At 42.0% G+C, this 26,671-nt stretch overlaps 1 protein-coding gene across 1 annotated transcript in view; it reads left to right on the top strand.

Moving 5' to 3' along the window:
- The window catches only part of LOC148048266 (sterol O-acyltransferase 2-like), a 29,840-nt gene extending 9,509 nt beyond the window's left edge, over positions 1–20,331 (top strand). The window contains exons 7-16 of the mRNA XM_087710488.1: positions 3,341–3,623; positions 4,491–4,566; positions 5,465–5,546; positions 5,733–5,778; positions 6,430–6,559; positions 11,928–12,025; positions 13,910–14,008; positions 14,604–14,739; positions 18,295–18,440; positions 20,090–20,331. Of these exons, the coding sequence (XP_087566614.1) occupies positions 3,341–3,623; positions 4,491–4,566; positions 5,465–5,546; positions 5,733–5,778; positions 6,430–6,559; positions 11,928–12,025; positions 13,910–14,008; positions 14,604–14,739; positions 18,295–18,440; positions 20,090–20,140 (1,147 nt within the window). The 3' untranslated portion in view covers positions 20,141–20,331. The remainder of the gene's footprint in view (positions 1–3,340; positions 3,624–4,490; positions 4,567–5,464; positions 5,547–5,732; positions 5,779–6,429; positions 6,560–11,927; positions 12,026–13,909; positions 14,009–14,603; positions 14,740–18,294; positions 18,441–20,089) is intronic.
- Positions 20,332–26,671: the final 6,340 nt, after the last annotated feature.

The raw sequence follows: 26,671 nt of genomic DNA, 5'->3' as shown, positions 1-26,671 counted from the left end.
TCAAGGTATTTCACCTTGAATTTTCGATTTCAAATATTTTATTCATTTTCATTTTCAATTTTTTTACAATCACTTATATACTGAGTATTTGCAATAAAAAAAGACATAAAAAGAAAACCTTAAACACAACTCATCGTCCAGCATATAAAACCAACCTGGCACTTTCATCCCCCATACACCCCTTCTTCTCCCCCTCCAACTTTCCTTTCTCCCCTCTAACAATCACCCCACCTACTTCCTTTTCCCCTACTACCTTCCTTTCTCCCCTTCCTCACCCTCCTTCCCCTCTCACCCTCCTTACATTCCCCTCTTCCTCCCTCCTTACTTCTCCCTCTTCTTTCCCTCTACTTCTCACTTTGGTGCATTTCTCTATTCATTAATCTATTCAATTCTTAACTACTAAAATTGAGCTAAAAAGAAAAAAAAAGGAAAAAAAAGAGAAAAATAAAAAGAAAAGATAAGGAACAACAGTATACAAGTGCATTCTTCTTATTCTATATATTGAAATTGTATTTCCACCCCCCCACCCCAATGAACCCCCCTCCCTAATCCCCTCCGACTTCCCAGGTCCCACACCCGGCACAACTCTCTATCAAACACCTTCTAGGATATCTTATAGTCAAATAGATTAAAAATAAAAATAATGAAAAGAAAAAAAAAGGAAAAAAAAGGGAATAACCCAAAACAAGTAAAAAGAAAAGACCCCCCCCACACACACACACAAAAAGAACTCTTTGCATTAGGCTCAGCCTCCCATCATTATTAAAGTTTAACCAGTATAGATCATTCCGTATGTATCTTATCTTCGTCCCTTGCTTCTTTGATATTTACCCCAACTTCCTGTAGACTCTCCAAATAGTCTTTCTTAACCTTATATTCAAGTAACAGTTTATACAAAAATCGGTTTGCCTTCTGCCTCAAGGTAATCTAATCAAACTTTCGTTACCCTTCCACCTACCCCTCGCTTCCCAGCTCCATTCATCCCAAACCAAAATTCAATAAAATTACGATCTTTCTCTTCACTTTAAAGTCCTGGGCACTTTAGGTTAGAGTTCAAGCATATAGGTCCCATAAAATGTGTGTCCAGAATCCACACCGCCTCATTCAGTCCCAATATTTCATCAATATCCAGCTCCACCCCTCTATACCAAACAAAGATCGCAAAGTCCTATTCAAACCAGAAATTTAAGGGGGGGGGAAAAAGGGTATCTTAAAGTTATCGCTAAATCCTTAATCTCCGCTCTTCTGCCTCTCCGAAAGGGGGAGAGCAACGCCCTCCGTCTTGTAGTTAGATGGTCCGCTGCTTGTACTCTCCTTCTCCTTGTCTTTCCACATTTCCGGGTGAATCAGGAAGTCCCGCCTTCAGAGTCTTGTAATAAAAATCTTGAGCTTCCGGAACAGAATTGAGACGATATCTTTGATTCTCAAATGTGACTGTAATACCTTCTGGCGCTTCCCATTTATACTGAATCTGGGAGTTTCTAAGTTCTTGAGTTAAAAAAGTATAGTCTCTCCTTGCTTTCAACATCTGAAATGGAATTTCTTTAAAAACAGTCAAATCCTGTCCATCGATTCTTAGCCTATTATTGTAAAGCTTTTGTATAATCGCATTTCTGGATTCTTTTGTGGAAAAATATATAATTATATCCCTCGGGAGCTGTCGCTGTTCTGCTACACACGAATTCTGGCGATAAATTTTTCGAATCTGCCAATCAAAATTAAGTCCTGGACTTCCCACCGAACGACTAAGAGCTTCAACAAAAGTCTGTTTTAAATTCTCTTGTTCCTTTTCGCGCAGTCCTCTAACTCTTATTGCAAACGCTTTCCTATTATAATTTATCATAACGAGTTGTTTTTGAGCATTTCCAATTTCTTGTTGCAGCGTTTGGATATTAGAAGTCAGATTAAGGTTAGCCTCTTCCAAAATTTCCAATTTGTCCTCCATTTCACCAATATAATCTGTCATAACCCACATAACTCCAGTCATATCCACCTTTATTTGGGCAATTTTGGCCTCAAGTTTATCATATAAATCCAGTACAAATTCCTTAATTTCCTGTCTGAAATCCTTAAGCGTTTGAAAAAGAGATTCCTGTGTTAACAAATCTCCAGCAGATGGCGTAGGAGGCAAGGGCAGCGATTTTATTGCAGATTCTTTAAACTCCTTCGTAAGAGAGCGTTTTGCCTGCTTTGATCTGGGCGCCATTATAAATAAAAATTGGAGATAAACAAATAAGCAGGGTTTTCGCTCCCCTCAAATTTCAAAGGGTTATTTATAGGCTTTTCATAGTTAATGATGAAAGATTTTCAGGAGAGTAGAGCCAGTTAAGTAGTCATATATCAGTCACAAACGCTGTAAAATCGCCATCTTGTATCACGGCTGAACAAAGAAGCCTTAAGCAAAATTGAGGCTGGTGTTTAAGATAGTAATAAAAAAGGCATCTCAGGAGTGGACCCCGCTCGCATTAATTTTAAATAACTTTAAATAGCTTAGCTTTGTCCTGAGGGGGGGGCCACCTGTCTAGAGCTGAAAAAAACAGCTGAGAAGAACTGGCTGGAGAGAAAAAAAGCTCAGCTGGTGCTGGATCTCTCCTCCGTTCACAGCGGGGAAAAAACAAGGCTGTGAACTACGAAGAAATCCTAGCAACTGAACTGCTCCCTGCCCCTTTCTGCCAAAAAGGGGTGGTATCTAATGATCTCTTAGATATACAGACCAGAACTCTGAGGGGAGCCCCGTTGAGCTCCCAGCGGCGACAGCTCCTCCCCCGGAGGTCCACCTTGAATTTTCAAAATGGAAGATTTACAGGTAATAAATGTCTTATACAGTTACCTAAGCTCCACATGAGCTGTAGAAAGCTCAGGGGGATTTACCAAAAAAGGATTGGACATTATTCTGATAGGAATGTTGAGTAATGTTCCTAATATGACAGGCCCTTCAAAAAACCTTGCCGTCCTCTATTCCTGATCCATTTAAATTCTGCTAGGAGCCTTTTTGTGGGTCCAATATTTAAGGATGAGCAATAGTTGAAATTATGAAGGTTATGAAACAAAGATTATAAAACAAAACAAGATTATGAAACAAATGAGGGGAACTGATCATAATTTTTTCAGTTGGAGGTGGGTTCTCCATCATTTTAACTCTGTTCTGACTATTTTGAAGAGTTCATGGGAACTTTCATGAGTTTCCTTCCTCAAAATAGCAGGACCAATCCCCTTCACTTTTCATCAGTCATGCCACTGAATATTGGGGATAACCCAGAGAAACCGCTTATTTCACTTGAAACATTCTCATCTTTTGGGCAGCATCCTTAGAATACTTTTTCTTCTTTCTCTTCCACAGTCTTGTTTTGGATTTCGAGCTCTTTATCATTGGCTTTCAACAGCTGGCCACAGCACTCTTGGCCTGGCTCTGCATGTTCCTCTACACCTTATTTGTGCCCTATCAGGCCCTGCAAATGTGGTCAGGCTGCTTGAAGACGACCAGGTTCCCCAACCTCTTGACGGCCACCTTGGTGTTCCTGGTGCTGCTCTGCCATGCTGCAGTGCTGGGATTCTTCCCCGTCTATATTGCTGTCTACTGTAATTTGGGAATTGCCTCCCGTAAAATTGTCCTCTTTGAGCAGGTATGGCATTGGGGCAGCACAAAAAAAAGTGGGTACAGGGGAAAGGAGTTCTTAAACAGAAATGGGAGAAGCTAAGATTGACATTTGAAGTGAAGTTGGAATTATGAAGGAATTCTGGTTGCCTCAGGACATCTCAGTGTGAAACGTAAAGATAGTAGCAAGCGCTAGAAAGGCCCCCTGTAGCATAAATGTATACTTCCATATACAGGCCATATATTTGCCATTGTACAGAGAAGACATGCCAATCTCACTCCAGGTTTAGGTAGCTTTCTCCTGTCTGGCATCCGGTGGTGGGATTCAGCCAGTTCAAACCACTTCAGGAGAATCAGTTGTTAACTTTCTGAGCAGTTTGGTGAACTGGTTGTTGGAAGAAATCATTAGGGCAGAGAACCGGTTGCTAAATTATTGGAATCCCACCACTGCTGGTATCCTCTGAACGGCCTAGACAAACCCCAAATAGAGTCATTAAGGATAGGCCAGGTTAAAGATACATACTTCCCTACACATTGCCCTGAAGAAGATATACAGTACATTTTTTAAAGTCTTTTGACAGAAGATATGGTCCTTAGCAGACATCGTCATGTATATGTCATATATAAATGGTGACAGTAGCACTTGTCATGGCCTCAAATATATGTTCTTCTTGCTAGCTAGAATAAAAACAGATTTCATACAAGCAAGATGTTGAGTAGAAAGATAGTATAGCTTACAGTTACCAAGTGAGTAAGCAGGGGCCATTTCCGTCTGAAAAATCTAGACAGACAGAGTGGGGAGCACCATGGGATCCATATGATCCACCATGGGAACATGGGAACAACATGACTCAACTTCACGCTGTTTCCTTGCTCGTTCCCCTGTCTGGCATAGATCCGGTTCCTGATGAAAAGCTACTCATTTCTGCGAGAATCGATGCCTCCTCTTCTCCACGCTAGGAACCAAGTTGGTGAGTTTGACTTGGAGGCTCTTAGTGCTGATTACGATAGCTACAAGTCACCCTCATAGTCCCCCAAACTGATTTTCCACCAATTGCAGCATCTGAGTTGTAGCATAAGATAATCATGTAACCATTGGCTTCCACATGCTGATTGCTATCACAGACTTTCTCAACCTATGAAAGAATTGGATTACACTTTCTATTTGCCTGTCAGTGATTTGGTAGATGTTGTAAGTAGATTTTAAGTGTTGCAAAATACTAAGAAAAGTAATATGGAAGCAAAGCAAAGGAAACCTCTTACCTGGGTCAAGTATATTTCTCCAAATTCCTCACAAATCACAGTTTCTCCTATTTGCCAGCCTTTATTTTGCAGAAAAAACTGCAGAATATAGGTGATTAATCCTTGTGAATACATGGAATTCCTTGTTTGTTGCTTTTGTATACCAATGGAGGCAGATTTTCAGAAAGCTGAATTCTGCATCCTGTATCACACCTTAACTACTTTTTGTACATGAAATGTATCATAAGCTATTTTTTCTACATAAGAAATATGGTCATAAGAAGAGCTTGGTGGCACAGTGTTTAGAATGCAGCATTGCAGGCAGATTCTATCAACTGCTAGATGTTTGATTCTCACCAGCTCAAGGTTGATCTTCCATCCTTCCAAGGTTCGTAAAATGAGGACCTAGATTGTTGGGGACAATATGCTGACTCTGTAAGAGACGGCTGTAAAGCTTTATGAAGCTATATATACTGTAAGAATAATTGTTATTGCTATTGCTATCGTCATGTGCAGATTAAGCTTTGCTTAATTTCCACTTGAGCAACATGGAAGCTCCAGGGCAACTATTTCTTCAGTGCAGCTGAAGTTTCAACCATTCCTTTGCTTCTTTTCCCCCCACTCCAGGGAAGATAAGCTGTCCTGAATTCTCAACCTACTTATATTTTCTCTTCTGCCCAACTTTGATCTACAGAATGAGCTATCCAAGGTAACTCCTTGCATATTGTGTTTTTGTGCTCCCTGGTTTCTCAGCTCTGTGAGAAAAAGAATGGGCAAAATGGACTTCAGGAGATACAGTTCATGCCCCCAGAGCAACCTTGTAACCATTGTATTTTCCAAGAAAAGGGAACTACTCTGTTATATCTCAACTCAATCCCTGCTCCTTTCCTTATAGAGATCCATACATCCGCTGGAGTTATGTCATCCGAAAACTGGTCGAGGTGAGAGAAACACATTAAGTTTTCATTGACGGATGGCTTTTTCTGGCCTCTCTGTGAATTAGAAATGTGCTTGGGGACTATTGGATTTTTGCACAAGACTCAGCTAGACTGGTAACCCTAAGGTGTCTTAGCTGGCCAAGGGAGTAAATACCAACAATACTATTTTAAGAAGCCCTGGGTGACCAAAGGCCACCATTTAAATTTCCCAGAGTTCTGTAGCCTTGAGTGAATGAGTTATAACATTTTTCCTGAGACATACTTGATGCAAATCAGTTCACTTTCCTAAGAGATGTTCAATTTAAAGCTTTAGACACAATGTACGTATTTTCAAATATCTCCCACAGGAAAAGGAAAGGAGAAAGGGGTTTGGAAGAGAGCAGAGTTGGTGGAACTTAGAACCACTCAGGATGTGTGTAGTGCAGAAATCTATGACAGATTGACTAAAATTAAACAGAAGAGGGGCTGGTGTTGGAGGACAGTATTTGTGTTTTGTAGGATATTAAAATGGCAGCCAAATCCAGCTTCTGAGATCATAGAACAGAAGAAGGATTCTCTTAGTCATAGTGGAGAGCTGACAACCTGTATGCCTTGGCAGAACAACATGGAGATGCCAGTAGGTCGCTAAGGTAGAGTTTTTTCTCTGTTCCACAGTTCTTGGCTGGTATATATTTTATGAATTTCCTTCTGAAATACTACTTCTTCCCTAACTTGGGCAACATGCATAAGCAGCCTTTCACCATCAAAACCCTGCTGCTCTCCATCTTTGATTCAGTTATACCCGGTATGTGGAAACAATTGTGATTTCATTTGTTTAATGGGATTAAGCAGTAATGCTACGCAATTGGGATGTTGACCTCAGCCTGCAGAAGAAACAGGAGAGCCTCAAACATGATCAGGATGATTTATCACATTTTAGAGAAAGTGAAGGGAGACATACTACAGGTAGTTCTCAACATACAACCATTTGTTTAGTGACCTTCGACAGAACTGAAAAAGCAACTTATAAACATTTTTCAGTTACGATCATTGCAGCATTCCCATGGTCACGTGATCAAAATACATGCCATCAATACTGGTGGGAAAAGTCGTAAAATGGGGGCAGTCATAAAATGGTCTCATTTAACAATACCAATTTTGGACTCAATTGTTGTCATACGACCAGGACTATATGTATCAGCTAAGTGGTACACAGCCATCCAGAGTTATTTTGGATAACGATGCGCAGCATATATATTTAATAAATAAATAGTTACTTCATACAACAAACCAAAATATTTATGATTTTGGCTTATATGTAACTGCTACAGAAAATGATGGTGTAGGTCTGGCAGGCTGCTCATTTTATTCATGATGAAAGTATGCGAAATAGATCAAAAGTCAAGCAAAGAAGTCTTTATGAATTCATTGTTGAATGATTCTGTTTCCTGTAAAAGTGCTTTCGCAACCTGCAGATATTTACTCTTTTCTTCTACTTTTGCCTTAATTATTCTCCAAGTGCCATGCTCTATATCAGTGGTGGCCATGGCTTGGTGGGTGTGGCATGGCTTGGTGGGCGTGGCTTGGTGGATGTGGCAGGAAAATATTAGTGTAAAATCTCCATTTCCTCCTGATTATCTGGGAGTCAGGAGGCAGAGAATAGATGGGGTTGGGGCAAGTCAAAAGTGGCATTTACCAGTTTTCCAAACTACTTAAAATTTCTGCTGCCGGTTCTCCAGAACTGGTCAAAACCTGCTGAATACCACCTCTGCACTATATGCCCTTTTGAACATTGCCCAGATCTATTATCCTTCCTTGAAGTTCAACTTGAACACCATCCACATTGACCAAATTACTGTAAGTCAATTGCAAAAGCCAGCTTTGCATGGAGCAACTTATATCCTACAACAATACCTTTAACACCCTCAAACACTAACATCTGCCTATCCCTTGGACTCAATAGATGGACAAAAGGGTCATAAAATCAGTCAAAAAATCTGGTTGACTATGACCACCATCAACAATAATAATGGTAGACTCACACATCAATTTGCAGGTGTCTAAATCTTAGACAATGTAGGCTACAGCCTTCGTTAAAAACAGGTGCATATCACACTAAAAGTGATCTTCTCCAGTCATACAGTGCCATGGTACTTTAATCCTTGTTTAGTGACCACAGTTGGGACAACCAATATGAACATTAAGTGAAATGATTGCTAAGTAGTATATAAAACTGCAAGTTCGTATCAGTGTCTCTGACTCCATTTGGACACCAGCTGAATGGCATCAATGCGTAGGTGTCTAAATCTTTGACAATGCAGGGCTATAGCCTTAATTAAAAACAGGTACATCACACAAAAAGAGATCTTCTCAAGTCATACAGTGCCATGGTACTTTAGTCCTTGTTTAGTGACCACAGTTGGAACCAGCAACTTGAAAGTAAAATGGTTGCTAAGTAATACCATAACTGTGTGGTGAGATTACTTCAGCTTTCTTTGGTTTTACAAACCTTTGAAGGTTATAAATGTAGGGTTGGTTGCAAAAGTAGGTTTCTCATCACCATCATGACTGCAAACGGCCACTAATCAAGATAGTTCCTAACAACAGGAACTAAAAATAACATAGTCCAGCCATTCTGCTTCTCTTCCACTTGGATATGCCCAAAGTACTTTTAAAAAGTCAGTTGGACTTTCTTGGGGTTTTTTCTGTGAAAGCTTTATTTCTCATCCAAGAAGCTTCTTAGTTCATTTTCAGAACTGAAGAAGCTTCTCCGATGAGAAGTGAAACATTTTTAAGGAAAAAACCCAGAAAGTCAAGTTGCCTTTTGTAAAGGCCTTTGGGACAATGATGACCTGGATGATTAAGTATCTCTATAGAGGGACTTCCTGTTTGAGTTTGCTTGCTGATGGGAGCGGATTTTTTCGGCTCCCAAATCTTGGACACGTTAACTGCCAGATGAGCCATCCATCACCTATCTGACAGTTTGTTTACCTTTTTCTTCAGGCTAAGAAGATAACGTAGGCTTTCTACTGGGCATCGTGCCAACTTACTCTCGTAGATTGTATCTGGGAGGGGGGGGAGGCCAGCCAACGGCAGAATTGCCTCCGTGCCAGGAATTTCTGCTGCATTAGCAGTACAAAGCAACACTCAAATCCTCAGAACAAAACTTGATTTATTGATCCCAAGGCAAGCAGACCCCGTACATGTGGATTTGTAATTGTTTGTATCAATTCTTAGCTTCAGTTTTTGTTTTTACAAGAACTCCTTCTGATATCTTGCTTTCTAAAGAGATACTCAAAATGGCCCCGAGCAGCTTCATAACACTGTTCGAGTTTTGAATTTCTACGGAGTTTAAAATCTCAAAGGGGAGTGATTTAATACTAAAATTATCAGTTACAGCTGCACAATTGACTAGCACAGACTTATTAATTGGTTGAAGAAGATTAAGACTTGGAATGGCTTTCAAGCAAATCCACCCTCCCCCTCGGCTTCAGAAGCTCGTTTGTCCCTGGCACGAAGCCACAGTCTCCACTTCCTCCCCCCACAGGCGAGATACTGACTAAAGAATTTTTTCAGAAGAAGCTGGCCGAGGCTTTTGAAAACTTCGCAGTTACGATGGAATTAAAAATTAAGGAGGAGATATTGGTTGCGTATAAAGATCTGTCTGATAAACTTGAGACACGGATTCAGAAGATGAGGGATGACATGCTGGGAGTTGTTAATTTGTTAACAGAATATCTCTCAGAGATTGAAGACAGATTAGAAGATCTTAATGATGCTAAGACTAATATGGTATCAAAAATAGACATGGTGCAACAAAAAGTTGGAAATGCTGAAAAAGAAATCATTATGCTACAGTATAGTCAAATGGAGTTTGCTTTAAGAATAAGAGGTTTGCGTGAAAACAGGCAGGAGAACCTGAAACAGATTCTTTCAGAAGCCTTTGATAATCTGTTGGGAAGGCCAGGGGGAAATTATGATTGGAAAATTGATAAGGTTTACCGTTCTAACTTCTGGCTGGTGAAACAGAAGCAGCTCCCAAGGGGCATTGTGATTTATTTTAGTACAAGAGACATGAGGAATATGATCTTGCAAGAGTCTTATAAAACTAAGCTTCAAATTGGGGGTCAGGAGGTGATTGTTCTGAAAGAGATACCACCTCAAATGCTAAGATCCAGGAAAGACTATGTTTTTTTAGTTGAAGAGCTTAAAAATCGTCAGCTACAGTTCAGATGGGAGGCACCAGTTGGACTATCATTTATCTTTGAGGGGCAAAGATACCGTCTTGAATCAGTAGGGGAAGCTCGAGACTTTTACCATAATATCTTGAAGGCCAGACATCCTGCCCCACCTGGGCCTAGAGAAAGAGAACAAGAAGGACAAGATAGACAGCAAACTACACAACTATCAACAAGGATGGATCATCTCTCTCCCTCAGAAGTACAAGGTGCCAAGGAACAAAGTCAATACCCTGTGATTACCAGATGAATGGGTCAACAACTAAAAATACAACAATCAACTAATTACCAATGATTTGTTTTCTAGGGTGAAGAAGATAAAGATATGTGCCAGAGCTTCATCAGTTCATAACCCAGTTTGGATGGAGTTGGGAGGGGTGATGCAATCAAGAGCCAAGGTGGCGCAGTGGTTAAATGCAGCACTGCAGGCTACTGCTAGATCAGCAGGTCAGCGGTTCAAATCTCACCGGCTCAGGGTTGACTCAGCCTTCCATCCTTCCGAGGTGGGTAAAATGAGGACCCAGATTGTTGGGGGAAATATGCTGACTCTCTGTAAACCGCTTAGAGAGGCCTGAAAGGCCTATGAAGCGGTATATAAGTCTACTGCTATTGCTAAAGAAGGTGTTGGGAGATTGAATGAAAATTTATTCAGACATGTGAAATATATTAATGAATGTAAAAATTGTTAGCAGAATACTTTGTTTTTAATATGAATAAGGGTACATCTATGGACTGAATGTACAGCTGTGGAGATTGACTTGACTTTGCACTTAATGACTGTAGTTGGGTTGTCGGTGGCGCAATGCTGGAGGAGGGAGGACTTGCCTATAACCCAAGAGGGGACTCTGGGGGTCACAGATTTAGCCGAGATGGCTAAAATACCTACATATCATAAGCACTAATTAAACAAGAGAAATAAATGAGACTAGGTAAAATGGATTGATTATATACAAAATAAATACAGATAAACGAGATGGGGAAAAACGGATTGATTATATTCAAAATAAATACGGGACTAAGAAATTCCAGATAGCTTATGATTAACACCAGGACTGATATAAATTGTTTAAAGTTAGTTTAGCAAAGAGGAGCTAAGCTCGATGTAAAGAAGTTATCAATTTTTCTATTCTTTTTTTTCCCAATAGATTTTAGACTGTTTTTGTTAAAGATTTATACCGTGTATGGGTTCTGGGAAGTCAGGGGAGGGAAGGCTGGAGGGGTTGGGGGGGAGGGTAGGAGGGAGGGAGGTTTGACGAGGGGTGTTAAATTCTAAGGTAATATGATTGCACATATATACTGTTTTCGCTTATGTTTTCTTTAAAACTACGATTTGTTAAGTATATTGTTATGGAAGTACAAAAACTATCAACATAGATTGGAGTTGGCTCAGAAGCGGAAATACACCAATGAGAGGAAGAGTGGGAAACAGAAGGGAGATGGGAAGAGAGGGAGAGGAGAGGGTAAGGGGGGAAGATGAGGAGGATGGGATAGGAGAGAGGGTAAGGGGGGAAGAAAGAGGAGTGGAATGTAGAGAGAGGAGAAGGAGAAGGGAAGGGGAAGTAAAGCAGGAAAGGATGAGGGAGGGAAGATAGGAAGTAGGAGAGAGGTAGAAGAAAGAGGTGTATGGAGAGCAGAAGAGCTAACAATGAGCTTATATCTTTCTTTTTTTGTTTATTTGTTTGGGCATTGATGATTTATTACTATATGAAACTGGCTATGTGTAGTATACACGTGATTGTATGTTATGAAAATGGAAATAAAAAATTTGTTTAAAAAAAAAGAATCTCTATAGGTATTTCATTAGGATATTAGCCTAAAAGTCTAACCTGATTTGCAATTGTCTTTCTTAAATCTGTAACAATAATTGAATTTTTAATCTCTTCCTTCTCCCGAAAGTGGGAAGAATTAATGTATTTCTTTACCTCTCTCATTCAGGGATATCATTTCTATTCGTAGTCTTCTATTTCTTCCAGGACTGCTGGCAAAACATATTTGCTGAGATCCTGTGCTTTGCGGACCGTTCTTTCTACAAGGTGATGACAAAGGAGAACAAGAGGGGGAGGGGGGGCAAGAAAGATATGGGAAGTCTGGATTTCATTCCTCATGGATATACTATTTTTAACAGTTTATTTGTACATTTTCATTTAACATACAAAAGTACTTTGTGAACAGTGTATTGACTAGGTCAATTTGCGTACGTAATAATACTTTTCCAGCTCCTAACTTCTACATCTATTATCCAACCTTTTATAAAACATACCCCATGTTCAAAAATACTCTGTATCATCATCTTCTTCTTCTTCTTCTTCTTCTTCTTCTTCTTCTTCTTCTTCTTCTTCTTCTTCTTCTTCTTCTTCTTCTATCTTTAATGTCAGTCTGTCCATTTCTGCATCTCATGGATATACTTGAATGGTCCATTGGCCATGAAGAACAGTTTGAAAAACTTTGGAAAGAGTTCTAAGAGGTTATGGTTCTGAAAGAAAAGCAAATTTCAACTTGCCTAAACAACTGTACTGAAGAAACTGACATTGAACTATCCGATTGCTTGTAATCAAAGTAATAAATACAGGTGGTCCCTCATGTAACAACTGGGTGCACTTACAACTATGATGATAAAGTTATGATCAATCCTGACATTTACAACCTCTGCAGGTCTGTAAAGAGAAGGAAAGTAGAAGTAAGATTGCAAACATTCACAGCTAACTTTTGACCACCATCTCTCAGCTGTGACCAGGGGGGCATTTGCCCAGGTTCGCCTGGTGCGCCAGTTGCGGCCCTACCTGAATCGGGAGGCCCTCACAACAGTCACTCGAGCCCTTGTGATCTCTAGGCTGGAATACTGTAATGTGCTCTACATGGGGCTGCCCTTGAAGAGCATCCGAAGACTTCAGCTAGTCCAGAATGCGGCCGCGCGAGTGATCGTGGGCGCACCACGGTTCGCCCACATAACACCGATCCTCTGTGAGCTGCACTGGCTACCTGTTGGTCTCCGGGTGCACTTCAAGGTCTTACTCACCACCTATAAAGCGCTCCATGGTAGTGGATCTGGCTATTTGAGAGACCGCCTTCTGCCAATTACCTCCCTGCGTCCCATCAGATCGCATAGAGTTGGCCTCCTCCGTATTCCATCCGCCAGTCAGTGCCGACTGGCGACTACTCGGAGGAGAGCCTTCTCTGTTGCGGCTCCGACACTATGGAACAATCTCCCCGTGGAGATTCGTACCCTCACCACCGTCCAGGCCTTCCGTACAGCCCTCAAGAACTGGCTAACCCGTCAGGCCTGGGGATAATCTTATTTTGCCCCTCCCGAATGTTGAGTGAATGTTGAGTTTTATAGTTTAATTTACTTTGTGCACATTTCTTTTTTTTGTATTGTCCTACACTCCCCTTCCTTTTTTTTGATTGTAAGCCGCCCTGAGTCCCCTCAGGGAAAAGGGCGGCCTATAAATAAACTACAAACAAACAAACAAACATGTATTTTCTGTACTAATTGTTTTAATGGGCTTCTAAAATATTTTAATTTTTGCTTTTATCATATGGCACCGCAGTCACTTGAGGTGAGATAGGCAGCTCTGTAAATTCAACAATAAATTAGGCAAATAAATAACATAATTTAACAACTACTTAACAACTTTGTTGCTGCTCCCAATTGTGGTCACTAAATGAAGACTACCTGTGGAACCATGTATGTGTAGGGACTATAAGAGTCCTGGTTGGCAGTTGCAAATTCCCACTGGTTTCCCCACTGACTTAGTGATGGAAATTCTAATCCCGACTACCCTTGTAACTCAAGGACTATCTGTAACAGACAATCTAGAGTGGATTGTCTCTTTCCTTGCCAAAATACACTGATGTTCCCGTTTGAAGCCTGACATTTCTGTGCTTTTCATGCTCTTTATTTCATTCTTCCTGTCTAGGACTGGTGGAATTCCACATCATTCTCGGCATATTTTCGGTCATGGAATGGGATTGTACACGATTGGCTGTACTGCTATATTTATCAAGATTTTCTGTGGGTAGGTAAGGCCGTAATGGGCTGTGAGAATAATCTTTGGGGGCAGGAGGAAGAACTGCAGCCAGGGCAATGATCAAAAGGAGATGTCTCAGCTCAGAGAAGGATTGGTAGAATAACATCTCAGGGGGGATTCTTCCTTGTGGTTCAGAAAATAAAGGTCAGGAAGGGGGGAAGCGCTTTCAGCCTTGCAAGATTCTATTTCTGTAACTTTGCCATAAAAGTACTATTATTGGTTTACTGTCTGGATTACTGAAAGGACTGACAAGGTTACCAAACCCACCCTATATTACCCCGCAGTGTTGTTCAACCACTGTGCCGCGGCACACTAGTGTGCCGTGACATAGTGTAAGATGTGCCGTGGCAAAAACACCCGCCTATATTGAATATAGGCACAGAGTTAAAAATTTTTAACATTTTCTAATGGTGGTGTGCCTCGTGATTTTTTTCATGAAAAAAGTGTGCCTTTGCACAAAAAGGTTGAAAAACACTGCCCTAAAGTACACCTTCTCTGTGTAATTTCTCTATGCCTGTCTTCATTGTTTATTGGGGAACACCAGGATGAGGTCTATAATTCACTTGTGCTCCTTCTCTTCCAGCTGATAGGAGGGAGAGCCCGAGCTGGAGCTATGTTCATGGTCTTCCTTTTGTCAGCGGTTATCCATGAATACCTCTTCACCTTGGCTTTTGGCTTCTTCTTTCCTGTCATGTTTGTGCTTTTTGCCATGACTGGAGGTTAGTATTGCCTCAGGAAATGGACTAGTAAACCATCCCTCAGAGGATTCCAGCAAGGCCCATTAAAGGCACATTAAAAAGTAATCCGGCATGGATTGCTCCTGTTGAATTCTGAGCGGCTCAAGGTTGACTCAGCCTTCCATCCGTCCGTGGTCTCGGTAAAACAAGGACCAAGGTTGTTGGGGGCAATAGACTGACTGTAAACTGCTTAGAGAGGGTTGTAAAGTACTATGAAGTGGTATATAAGTCTAAGTGCTATTGCTATTCTGTTCTGCCCTTTTGCTGGTCTGCGGTTCCCACACTTCCCAATTAACACACATTCATGTCCTTTTGATACATTTTTTCTACCACTTGTAGGTGGAGTTGCTCCACATTTATTCAAAATAAATTAAGGAACAGGGGTCAACTTGGGCTAAAGTCACAAGTGGACGTTGAATGGCCTTTCCTATATGGAATGAATAGGGGCAAAATGAGAGTAGTGTTTCCAGGAGACAATTAGTTTGTTTATTATTGTGAAAATTTACTTATCTGAGTTGTGCCTCACAGAGACTCCTTGCCAATATTTCATTGTACAGCCTTGCAATTGGAAGTTATCGGCCTGGCAATTGTCCAAGGACTGATAAGGTCTGTTGTTGCAATTAAACTTCGAAAGGCTTATTTCCAGGATTTTGCTGGAAGTGAACACAAGGAATTCACATTAGCCAAAAAAGTGGGGTTTCAGGACAAGGAATCTGTTTTGTGATTCTGTTAAGTCTAGGTCAGAACATGTTTCTCAATCTTAGTGACTTTGACTACAGCTTCCAGAATTCCCCAGGCACCCATCTACATTGCATTATTGCCCCATATGATGCACTGTGTGGTTAGGATGAAGGCAGCTTTTTCATGCTTGAGAAAGTTATTTTGGTGTAGTATTTTTTTCAAATCTTGCTGGTCATTGACTGAGTAAGCAGTGGTTCTTCTATGAGAAAATTAAGGTTCTTTATTCCAGCAGTAGGGATAATGTAATCTCAAACAGGACCAGTTTTACAAATTAAAAAGCCAGAGCAAAAACAAAATTAATAACTGGAAAACAAAATTTTGTTATTTCAGAAGTCCAATCACATTTCCAAAACAGATGTTTTAATCACAATAATCACTCAGATAAAAGAGCAACAGGAAAATAGCCTAGGTTCTAGCAACAGAGAGTTCCACCTGCAACGACAATGCTTTGAGAACTCTATTTCCCAAATTATTTTACCTCCATGGAAGTAGGGATGGGCATATTGTCTTGTAATTAACATGGAAATTGCTATTGTGTTAGATTTCTTAATGAGCAATCCTCCTATTGTAGCAGTGGTGGGTTTCAATTTTGTTTAGAAACTATTCTGTAGGTGTGGCCTGTTTTGTGGGAGTGGCTCAGCGGTCATGTGACCATGTAGGCATGGCCAATTTGAAAAATGTGCTGAAACTCACTTAACAACACTTTTGCTTAGTAACCAAAATTTTGGACTCAATTGTGGTTATAAATTCTTTCTTTCTTTCTTTCTCTCTCTCTCTCTCTATTTCCTTCCTTCCTTTTGTCTCTCTCTCCTTTTATCTATCTATCTTTCTTTCATCTTCCTCTCCCACTTTTTCTTTCTTTTTTCTTTCACTTTCTCTCTTTCTCTTTCTGTCTCTCTCTGTCTCTCTCTCTCTGTGTGTCTGCTTGTCTCTCACTCTCTATATGGCTCTCTGCCTCTATCTCCCTCCCTCCCTCTGTGTCTCTCTCTGTCATTCTTTCTGTGTGTCTCTCTGTGTCTGTCTGTGTGTCTGTGTGTCTGTCTCTCTCTGTCTCTCTCTCTGTAGCTCCACCCTCACTCTGTGTGTGTGTGTGTGTGTTTCTCACTCTGTGTATGTGTGTGTCTCTCTGTCTGTCTTTCTGTCTCTGTCTCTCTCCCCCTCTCTCCCTGTCTGTAAGCCGCTGTCGTGCCTGTCCTCCTGGATCAGGCTGAGTGTCCTTGTTCAACACCTCCCGGGGGTGCACATCCATCATAAAATCCATCGGGCCGTCCAAAGTAGCGGGGCTCAGCAGGACCTTGGCTGAATGCCTGCAAACACTCGAGTCCGCTGCTCGCCACTCCTCAACTAGTTGCAAAGTTCTCTCCGGAGATTCTGGCAGGCGGAGGCAGTGCTCGCTTCTCGAGCTTTGGCGAAGCGGATTTTTTCTGCGGGACGGAGTCTGGGCAGCAGGGAATTTCCCCGCTGAAGTAGAAGGCGAGGCTTTCAAACTAGTCTGATCCTGCTTGAAAAGGCTGCTGTGGCAGAGCAAAGGGTGCCCTGGCTGAGGATTCCCTCCTTCAGTCGGTCTCTGGAATTTCCCCCCCTTTTTTTTCTACAAAAAAGAAAAGCTGAGTGGGCAGCTCGACATGATTAAGGCCGTTCTGCTCCTCCTTTGCACTTCTTGCCCTCCTCTGTCTGATAGCCGCCTGGTTAAAAAGGAGGAGGAGCCCATCCAGGAAGACAAACGCGAGGGGGATCCCTGCCCCCGCGGATGGGCTCCGGACCAGTGGAGCCTTCTCTTCCTCCTTTTTAACCAGGCGATCTTCAGCTGCTGCATAAGCCCACGGGCACACACTGCCCTCTTCTCTCTGATAGCCGCCTGGTTAAAAAGAAGGAGGAGGCTCCGCTGGTCCAGAGCCCATCTGTGGGGGGAGGGATCCCCCTCGTGCTCCTCGTCTTCCCGGATGGGCTCCGGACCAGCGGAGCCGCCACCTCCTTTTTAACCAGGCAGCTATCAGAAAGAAGAGGGCAGAACGCGCCCGTGGGCTTGTGCAGCAGCCGAATCCTCGCCTCCTGTTCTTCAGCTGCTGCACAAGGCCAAGCGCACACGCTGCCCGGTTTGCTGAATCCAGCGCGGCTTCAGAGAAAGAAGGCGTGTGAGAAAGCTGGGGGGTATTTTGTCCCTTCTGTCTCCCCGTTGCTCAGAAAAGCAACTTCAGGATGGTCCTTTGGTGGCGGCAGGCATCTTAGAACCTGCTTGCTAGCAAAGAACCTTCCCGAAGTTGCTTTTCTGAGCAACGCGGAGACAGAAGGGACAAAATACCGTCCGTTTTCCCAGTGCTCAGAAAAGCAACTTCAGGAAGGTCCTTTGCTAGTAGGCAGGTTCTAGGATGCCTGCTGCCACCAAAGGACCATCCCGAAGTTGCTTTTCTGAGCATGGGGGAAATGGACGGTATTTTGTCCCTTCTGTCTCCCCATTGCTCAGAAAAGCAACTCCGGGAAGGTCCTTTGGTGGCGGCAGGCATCCTAGAACCTGCCTGCTAGCAAAGGACCTTCCCAAAGTTGCTTTTCTGAGCAACGGGGAGACAGAAGGGACAAAATACCGGCTGGCCGGGACGGGTATACAGGGCTGGGAGCGGGGCAGGCTTACTTCCGGGTCTGGTGACCAACCGGTTCATGAGAAACGGTGGGGACCGGCAGCAACCCATCCCTGTTGATTGTAGATAACAGTTATTAGAAATCAATAAGTGACAGATCTCCTTGGCTCAGTGTGGCTGGAATGTACAAAATTAACCCTTTTTCTGTTTGTCCTCATAGTGTTCTTTAATTTTGTTCTCAATGATAAGAGAAAAGGCCCTTTCTGGAACATCATCATATGGATATGCCTCTGTTTGGGCCTAGCGATCATTTTCTCCTTATACTGCCAAGAGTGGTTTGCACAGGCCCACTGTCCACTCAAGGAGGTGAGTAGACAGTTTATGTTGTGGAGTTGGAATAAGTCTTGGGTTCCCTCTTCATAACCATTTTTCATTATTGTAGATATCTCTTCTTCCAAAAGGGTCAAGCCTACAAGCTGGCATATATTCCACCTGCTAAAATTAAGATAAAAAGGTGGAAACACCAGGAATTTGCAGATAAAATTGTTATAAAACTAAGAGCTTATTCTAATTCTGCTGGTATTGGCAATGGCTAATAGCAGCTCAGGTGATATAGTCTGTACCAGTGGTGGGTTTCAAAAATTGTTCGAACCTACTCTGTGGGTGTGGCCTCCTTTGTGGGAGTGGCTTGCCGCCCATGTGACCGGATATGAAGGTGCCAACGACACTTCTCAGAACCACCTTAAATTACCTCACACACAGCACTGGCATGCATAAGAATATGATGTAAACTTGTTTTTTAAAAGGCATCTTTGGTTTGCGTTAAAACAACTTCAACACACGAAATGTTCTGATTGCACCACAAACGCAGTAATCATCCTTACCTTTCACAGAGGCACTGAGTTTTATAAATATGAGCATGATAGTGTAGAATAATCATATCCAAGGACCAGTAGTGGGTTTCAAAAAAATTTGGAACCTCTTCTGTAGGTGTGGCCTGCTTTCCAAGTCCACTGGTGGAACCTCTTCTAACCGGTTCGATAGATTTGACAAACCGGTTCTACCGAATAGGTGCGAACTGGTAGGAACCGACCTCTGGTCTGTACACATATGTGTACTTACTAATTAACTTGACAGACTGACCAACCGACTGACCAGTTAATTTGTGCCATTAAGTTGGTTATGATTCCTAGTGACAGCATAAATAGATCTTCTCCGTGTTGATCTATGCCTACTTGTTCTTTCAAGTCTCCCATTGATTCAGTCATAGCCAGTATAACTGACTCCATCCACTTTGCTACTGGTCATCCTTCTCTTTCCTTCCTTCCTTTTCCAACATTCTTTATTCCTAGCTTTATTTTCCTACACCCATGCTAGCTCAAAATAAATAGGAAAAACTAAACAGCCCTAAACAGGAAAAAAAGACCAAATAAAAGGTCCATTGAGAGCAGCAGATATGCCCAATATGTTGTCAACCATGTATATTGGCTCTCATTGGGAATCCAGCATATTTTGAGGACACCAGGTTCTGTAATTTTTTATAGCAAGAATCTGTTTTACAGCATGGCTGGAGATGCTCACCTGCAGGGAGTTAAAGCAAATCTTTCTTCCTTCTCCTCATATCAGTAGCTGCAAAAGGTGGTCTGTGACATAGAAAATTCTGAGTCTAAGAGCCTTTGACAAGCAACATCTTTCAAGTCTGGGCTACCTTGGGTTGCCTCCATGAGTTGAGGGGCCTGAGGAGCAAAACTGACAGAGTCAGATCCTCCATCCCAGAATAGGCTACACCTGCAATTCCAAGTCTCTCCAGTGCTGCCTTTAACATTGCTGAAACTCTGGGAATGTTATTGTGCTGATGGGCTCCTGATTATGTTGGAACATTTATAAGGCCGATCTTGCTGATCCAGATTTAAGCATGATTAGCTACAATTCTTGTATCATTTTGCCTCATAACAGTTCTTTCCCTTCTAGGTTTTCTATTTCTCTTGACATAGTCATCGTTTTCTTTTTTTCAGAAGACCTTCTGGGGGCAAGTGACTCCACGTTCCTGGTATTGCCATGCATAAGCAACTATTTCCAGCCTACTCTAACCTTCTACTTTGCTTCAAAAATGATGTATCACAAGGGTAGCACATTATCCTGCTGCTGCAGCAACAAGGACTCCCAGCACATCATGCATCTCCTCCACTCCCTCCATGGAAAACTGCATTTGGAAATTCCTTACCTGAGAGTGCTAAAATTTGGTTTGTAGGTTTAAAGCCTCACATTTAGTGGAGACACAACATCTATAAAGATCCCTGCTATGTCACATTCATGCCTCTTCTTGGTGCTCAAAATCCAGGCAAAGGGGGGCAAAGAAAATTTGTAAATGACAATCTTTGGTTGCCTCCTAAACTTACAAAACTAACTTCATTTCTTAACCTACTTAAAAGAAAACATGAGAGCTTTGTCCTAAAATGTAGGTTATCCAACATCCCTGCTTTAATCCAAACTCTGTTGCTTTTATATCAGCAGTCAGCTTTCCAGTACAGGTGAAATCCAGCTTCCAGCATGTCCATTGATGAGGAATAATGGAAGTTAGAATTCAAAAGTATCAGAAGTACTGCTAATATTTTCTACCTTTAGACTTTCATTCAACATTTTATCTCCAGAAGTAAAGGAAGGGAATCTGAATTACCACCAGCAGTATCCATTCTATGCCTACTGTATTGTGTGAATGATTTTTGAAACTATATTTGGAAATAAAATCAGACGCCAAACCAATCTTATTTTATTCTTTGACAAAGTGAGTAACTTAGTAGACCAGTAAAATTCTATGGACATAGTATAGTTAGACTTCAGCAAGGCATTTGACAAAGTAGACCATGATCTACTTCTTGGTAAACTAGAAAAATGTGGGGTAGACAGCATCCTCATCAGTTGATTTTGGAACTGGCTGACAAACATTTGGCTTCATTGCTTCTGGTTGATATCCTGGTTGAAACTTTTGTGATCTGTTTGTCTGCTCATCATGCCATGTATCTCATCCAAGAAGAAACAAGTTGCTCTTGCACTACATTATTTAAAAAAATCAAAACCTTTGGCCACAATCTCCAATTGTTTGTTTCTCTTAATGTAACATGAAAATGACATCTTTCACTTCACTGCAGAGGCTGAACCATTGTCTGCAGACAGTATTTGAATGTGTGCACAGCATTCCATCATTTCTATTTCTTATAATTAACAAATTACTATAAAATTAGACATAAATATATGTAATTATGTAATTAGATATAAGTTTATGTAGATAGAAGAAACATGGTGGCTTCCAATCATGAATCACCTGATGGCTGCCATCACTACTGACCATTGCTTATTTTGGCTGGAAATGACAGAACAATATCTGAACCCCTAATATTAAGAATAACTGGAATAAAATGCCTATAGTTTGAGATTCCTTCTTAACTGTTTGTAGTAGCCAGGAATGAAGTTCCCTCTTTCCAGGTCACAATCTCTCTCTTTATCTGGAGCATGGAAATCAACACAAACAGAACTAAGTTAACTTTTAACATACTAAACAGAATCCTGTGGCCTCTATAAACAAAGAGCAAAAGAAAAACTGAGCACTGCCGCTCTCACTCCTGCATTTATTTGGTGGAGGAGATAGGAGATGGTGGCAGTCCTGGACAGCCTTGTCTGAACTGGGAAGCTAAGCTGAATCCGACCAGGTTAGTATGTGGAGACATCTGGGGAATTGCAAATCTGTAGACTAGACTGGGAAGTTGAAAAATCCTTCAGGAACAAATCCATGGCAATCTATTTCTACATTAAAGCCAAGTAAATGACACGTACAAGACCCCATAGTAAATGATATGTGGTTGGATCCTGAGCTGTGAATGCTTTGGGAAAGGATAGGATTCTGCCTCCTTTGAAAGAAGTAGTGGTCCTCTTTCCTTAAGAAACAGAACTTGAGAATTCCTTGACTTGTACATAGACCCACAGCTTCAAAAATCCCCAGACCTTACCTAGATCTTTTCAGTCAGATTTCAGACCAGGTTACATTACTGAGACTCGATTGTGATTGTATTTCTTGAGGATCCTCTGGCAGATGGTCCTCCTGGGTCTCTTGGTGGCTTTGAACAGCAGTGATCATTGTATCTTTATGCTGTAATGTTGCTTAAAGCTTTCCTGTTTTTATATGTCATATAGTGATCTTTCAGAGTCACAAGAATTGAGCTGGGCAGCTATCTACATTAGATAGATGGTGGATGGATGCTTAGCTTTTAAACCTTACTTGCAAGGGCTAAAATTACAGATGAACTGTATCAGCTGAACTGCAATCAGGTGGTTAATACTGTCAAGGAGAAAAAATATTCAAACTGCATTCAAACATGGCACAGATCACTTGGGCACAGAATTCCTGTCATAATAAGTAAATTAGCTAAGAATGACTATTATAAAAGAAGAAAACAGACCACAAAGGTTTCAGTCAGAAAATCCCACCAGAAAGAATAAAGACATTGTTCAATGTACTAATTAGGAGTGAAGCCTGGGACGTAGGCTTCACTCAGGTCTGTCTTTCCAGGCAGGGAAACAGTTATTTAAAATCATTGGTTCACACTAAAGCAGGAAAATAGAGCAACCTCATTGGTTAGGTGGCCTGACTGCTTACTTTAAGAGAGGGAGCTGTCAGACAGACAGCAGACAGAGTATACTGAAATTGTTAATAAAGAGTTGTCACTATACAAAGTCCTGCTTCTTCATTCGACCCACATATAACACTGGCGACAAGGATGGGATGCGAAGAGAACAAAGGACACAGGAACTGAACTGAGCCGGGTATCCATGCAGCACAAGTCATCATCGCAGCAAAATCGATAATCTGTATCAGCTGCTCAAGATGACCATGCACACCCCACCAGCTCCATTCAACCCAGCTATGGAAAATTGGAAATCGTATGTATATGCTACAATTCAATTGCTTCACAGAAGCAAATGACTTATCAGGTCTGTCGGACAATAGAAAGAGAGTGTGTTTCCTAAGCTACTGCAGACCAGAAGTCCTCAATTTGGCCCAAGTGCTATCCGACAGTACCATGGACAACACTCCAGGAAACACTCTGAGCATATTCTCCACCCATACCATCAATGAAGGTGAAAAGGTACAAATTTCACCGCAGTTGCCAAGAGGAAGGTGAGATGATTAATCAATACATTGTCACACTATGAAAAGCCACAGCTCATTGCGAGTTCAGAGACATAGATGAAGCGATGCAAGATAGTCTTGTTTTGATACTGAGGGACTTCAATCTGCAGAGAAGATTACTAGCAAAGCCTAATATCACATTTAAGGTGGTGCTAGAGGAAGTAAGAGCAACCAAAGCCTCAGATAAATCCACAGTGACAATCCAGAAAGAATGGGACACACATCGCCCGCAAAGAGTGACCACTGTGATTAAGAGTGCATGGCGCAAGAAGATTCAATAGATGAGAATGATGAAATCCATTGCCTGCATGCCAAGAGAAAGAAGGGAAACCCGAAGACAGGAGAAAGACTGTCTTTTTGTGCCAGATGTGGGGGAAATCCCCCCAGAGTAGCTTGCAGATTAAAAGACGGCCTTTGGCAAAGATGCGAGCAGAAGGGGCACATAGCAAGAGTTTGACACACCAAACAATCTTCCCTATACCACCAATGGCAGCTGGCAGCCATGACAGGATTTCGAAAAACACCAAAGCATAAGAGAAACGAAAACCGAGCCGCAGAACCAAGAGAAACACACCATACGATCATAGAGCACCCCAACGCACACTGTTTTAAAAAAAATCCATGTCACAGTCTAAATCGAGCGGTCTCCATGCGACATGGAGATGGACACGGGGTCATACATGACCATTGTGTCCCTGAAAACTATAAAAAAGGCAGTTCCAGAGCTAGCAAAGAAACAATTGAAGTCTCAGAAGGTACTTTTAAAGGACTTTCAAGGGAACCACATCCCTGTCATAGGGAGCAGATCCTTCCAAGTCAAATTCCAAGATTTTGTTGGGCCCTTGCTGCTGACCATTGTAAACGATGACCTGCCAAGCCTGCTTCAGTTGGAATGGTTCAAATCCGTGGGTCTAGAAGTGACTTGCATCCATGCTGTCCACGCCGTCCAAGATAACAGCATTGAGGAGCTGATTAAGGAATTTGTGGATATTATTAACAGGAGTCTGGGCAAGTACATGGAGAAACCCATCTCTTTCAACCTAGACTTCAAAATTGCCCCCATTTGAATGAAACCTCAGAGGGTCCCTTTTGCTCTCTGGCCTAAAATAGATAATCAATTAGACAAATTGCCCACAGGGTTTTAGAGCTGGTTGATCACACAAAATGGGAAAACCCAATTTTTACATTGATTAAACCAGACAGTTCACTCCACATCTGCATGGACTATAAATGTACAAATAATAAGGCATTACAATAATGTGCCTACCCTGTGCCAGTCATACAGCATTTATTGCATTCCTTAGGCAAGGGCAAAACTTTTGCAAAACTCAATTTAGCTCAAATATATCAGCAACTACTGGTGGACGATGCCACTGCAGGGGAACAAAATATTGTAACACAGAGAGGGACATTTAAATGCCGCTGGCTGCAATTTGCAGTAAGCATGGCACCAGTACTTTTTCAAAGCATAATGGAATGCCTCCAACAGGGCATTCTGGTGGTGGTGCCTTACTTTGACAATGTCCTTGTGTCCACGGACAACAAAGAAGAGCACACCCAATGATTAAATAGAGTCCTGAGCCAGTTCCAGTAAGCTGGACTTAATGTTTAAAAAGGTAAATGCCAGATAGCTGTGACACAAGTCGAGTTTCTGGGATATAAACTCGACCAAAAGCAAAGCCCCCACACCAAAGAATCAGACAGAACTCCAGGCATTTCTAGGCCTGTTAAACTTTTATAGTCTTTTTTTGCCACAGAAGGCAACAGTAGCTGAGCCACTACACCACTTGCTAGACAGGAAGGCAAGTTGGACTTGGGGACGGAAGGAAGCCTCTGCTTCCTCAACAGTTAAGAAACTGTTGTGATCCTTGAGTGTTCTTGTACAATATAATGAGACTCTGCCCCTCATCCTAACTTGCGATGCCTCCCCATTTGACATCAGACCTGTTCTCAGCCACTGGATGCCAAATGGGAACCAGGCCCCAATTACATTCTACTCAAAAACACTATGACAGCAGAATAAAACTACAGTCAACTGGACAAGGTGGCACTGGCTGCGGTGGCAGGGGTCAAGCATTTTCACAAATACTTATACAGGAGAGACTATGAACTAATTAGGGACCACAAACCACTCCTAGGCATTCTTGCAGAGGACCATCCCACCCCAAATATTTTATCCCCGTGAATGATGAGAGGGACTGTTTTTATGGCAGCATATAATTATAGACTAATAAAAGGGCCGGACCAAGCCATAGGTTACATCGACGTCCTCAGCCAATGCCCACTCCCGGATTTTGTAGAGGATCTGCCCCTGTCACACCCGTACTAGCAATTGAGGACTTTGCATCTGGCCCTGTCACATTGGCCGGAACTAGCGGGACATTCAGCAAAAGAGAAAGTCCTAAACTGAGAGTGGAGAGGGTGGCCTGAGGGACCTGGTGGGGGAGGTGTGATTTCAAACCATTTCTGGTGCAACAACATGAATTGTCAGCCCAAAGGGATGTCGATTGTGGTGGGATCAAGTGGTTGTACCCTATAAACTAAGGAAACAAGTGCTAGAGGCACTGCACGTGGGGCACCCTGGCATTGTCCAAATGAAGGCACTGGCCAGGAGCTATGTGTGGTGGCCAAATATGCAGAGGGACATAACTGAATGGGTTATGAATAGCAGACCCCCAGAGATACCTTGTCATGAAATCTTGCCTCTTAATTTGCTTTCCCCCCCGCAACATAACACACATCCCAGTCAAATGTCTGTCATATGTTGCTCATGTAGCATTAAAACCCAGAGATGGGAAGGAAAAGCCAAAAGAGGCTGCAGCTGCTGCCCTGATCCCCCAGCCCAGTTAGAGCAGAGCCAGAGCCTGAGCCCCAGTAGCTCCAGTGCCAGCCCTTTGGAGAGCCAAGGCTGGAGCCACAGCAGCAGTGCCAGCTCTGCAGACAGATAGGACGACAAGAAGTAGGTGGGTGGGGGGAGAAAGGACAAGAAGAAGCATAAGAAACAGATTTGTAGAATTAAGATCCAAAATGGGAGGACTATCATGAATAGTGGTTGAGTGGGGTGTTGGAATTGATTATTGGAATGGGTATTTCTATGCAACATTCAACCATGTGAGCAACTTAGGAGAGACGTTTGGTTGAGATGCCTTTATTGCTTCTGGTGGACGTCCTGATTGAAATCTCTTGTGGCCTGGTTTATTCTTTTACACCATTTGGATAGTCTGCATTAATTTCTATTTCTGTTCCATTTTGTTTCTTATGTTCATGTGACACTGATGTAGAATTTCCCCCAGTTTGAAGCATTTGTGTTACTTCATGAACACACTGAGGTTTCATCAATAATTACACTTCTACCGATGGGTACCTTGTTTGTGTCTTGGTGTAGAATTCTGTATCCCTTTTGAGATTCACT

Source organism: Thamnophis sirtalis, unplaced genomic scaffold (assembly GCF_051295495.1).
Source record: "Thamnophis sirtalis isolate CommonGarterSnake01/CBP01778 unplaced genomic scaffold, rThaSir2_p1.2 scaffold_3, whole genome shotgun sequence".
NCBI lineage: Eukaryota > Metazoa > Chordata > Lepidosauria > Squamata > Natricidae > Thamnophis > Thamnophis sirtalis.
Note: the sequence above shows the minus strand (reverse complement) of the source record. Positions and strands in the feature narration are given on the sequence as shown.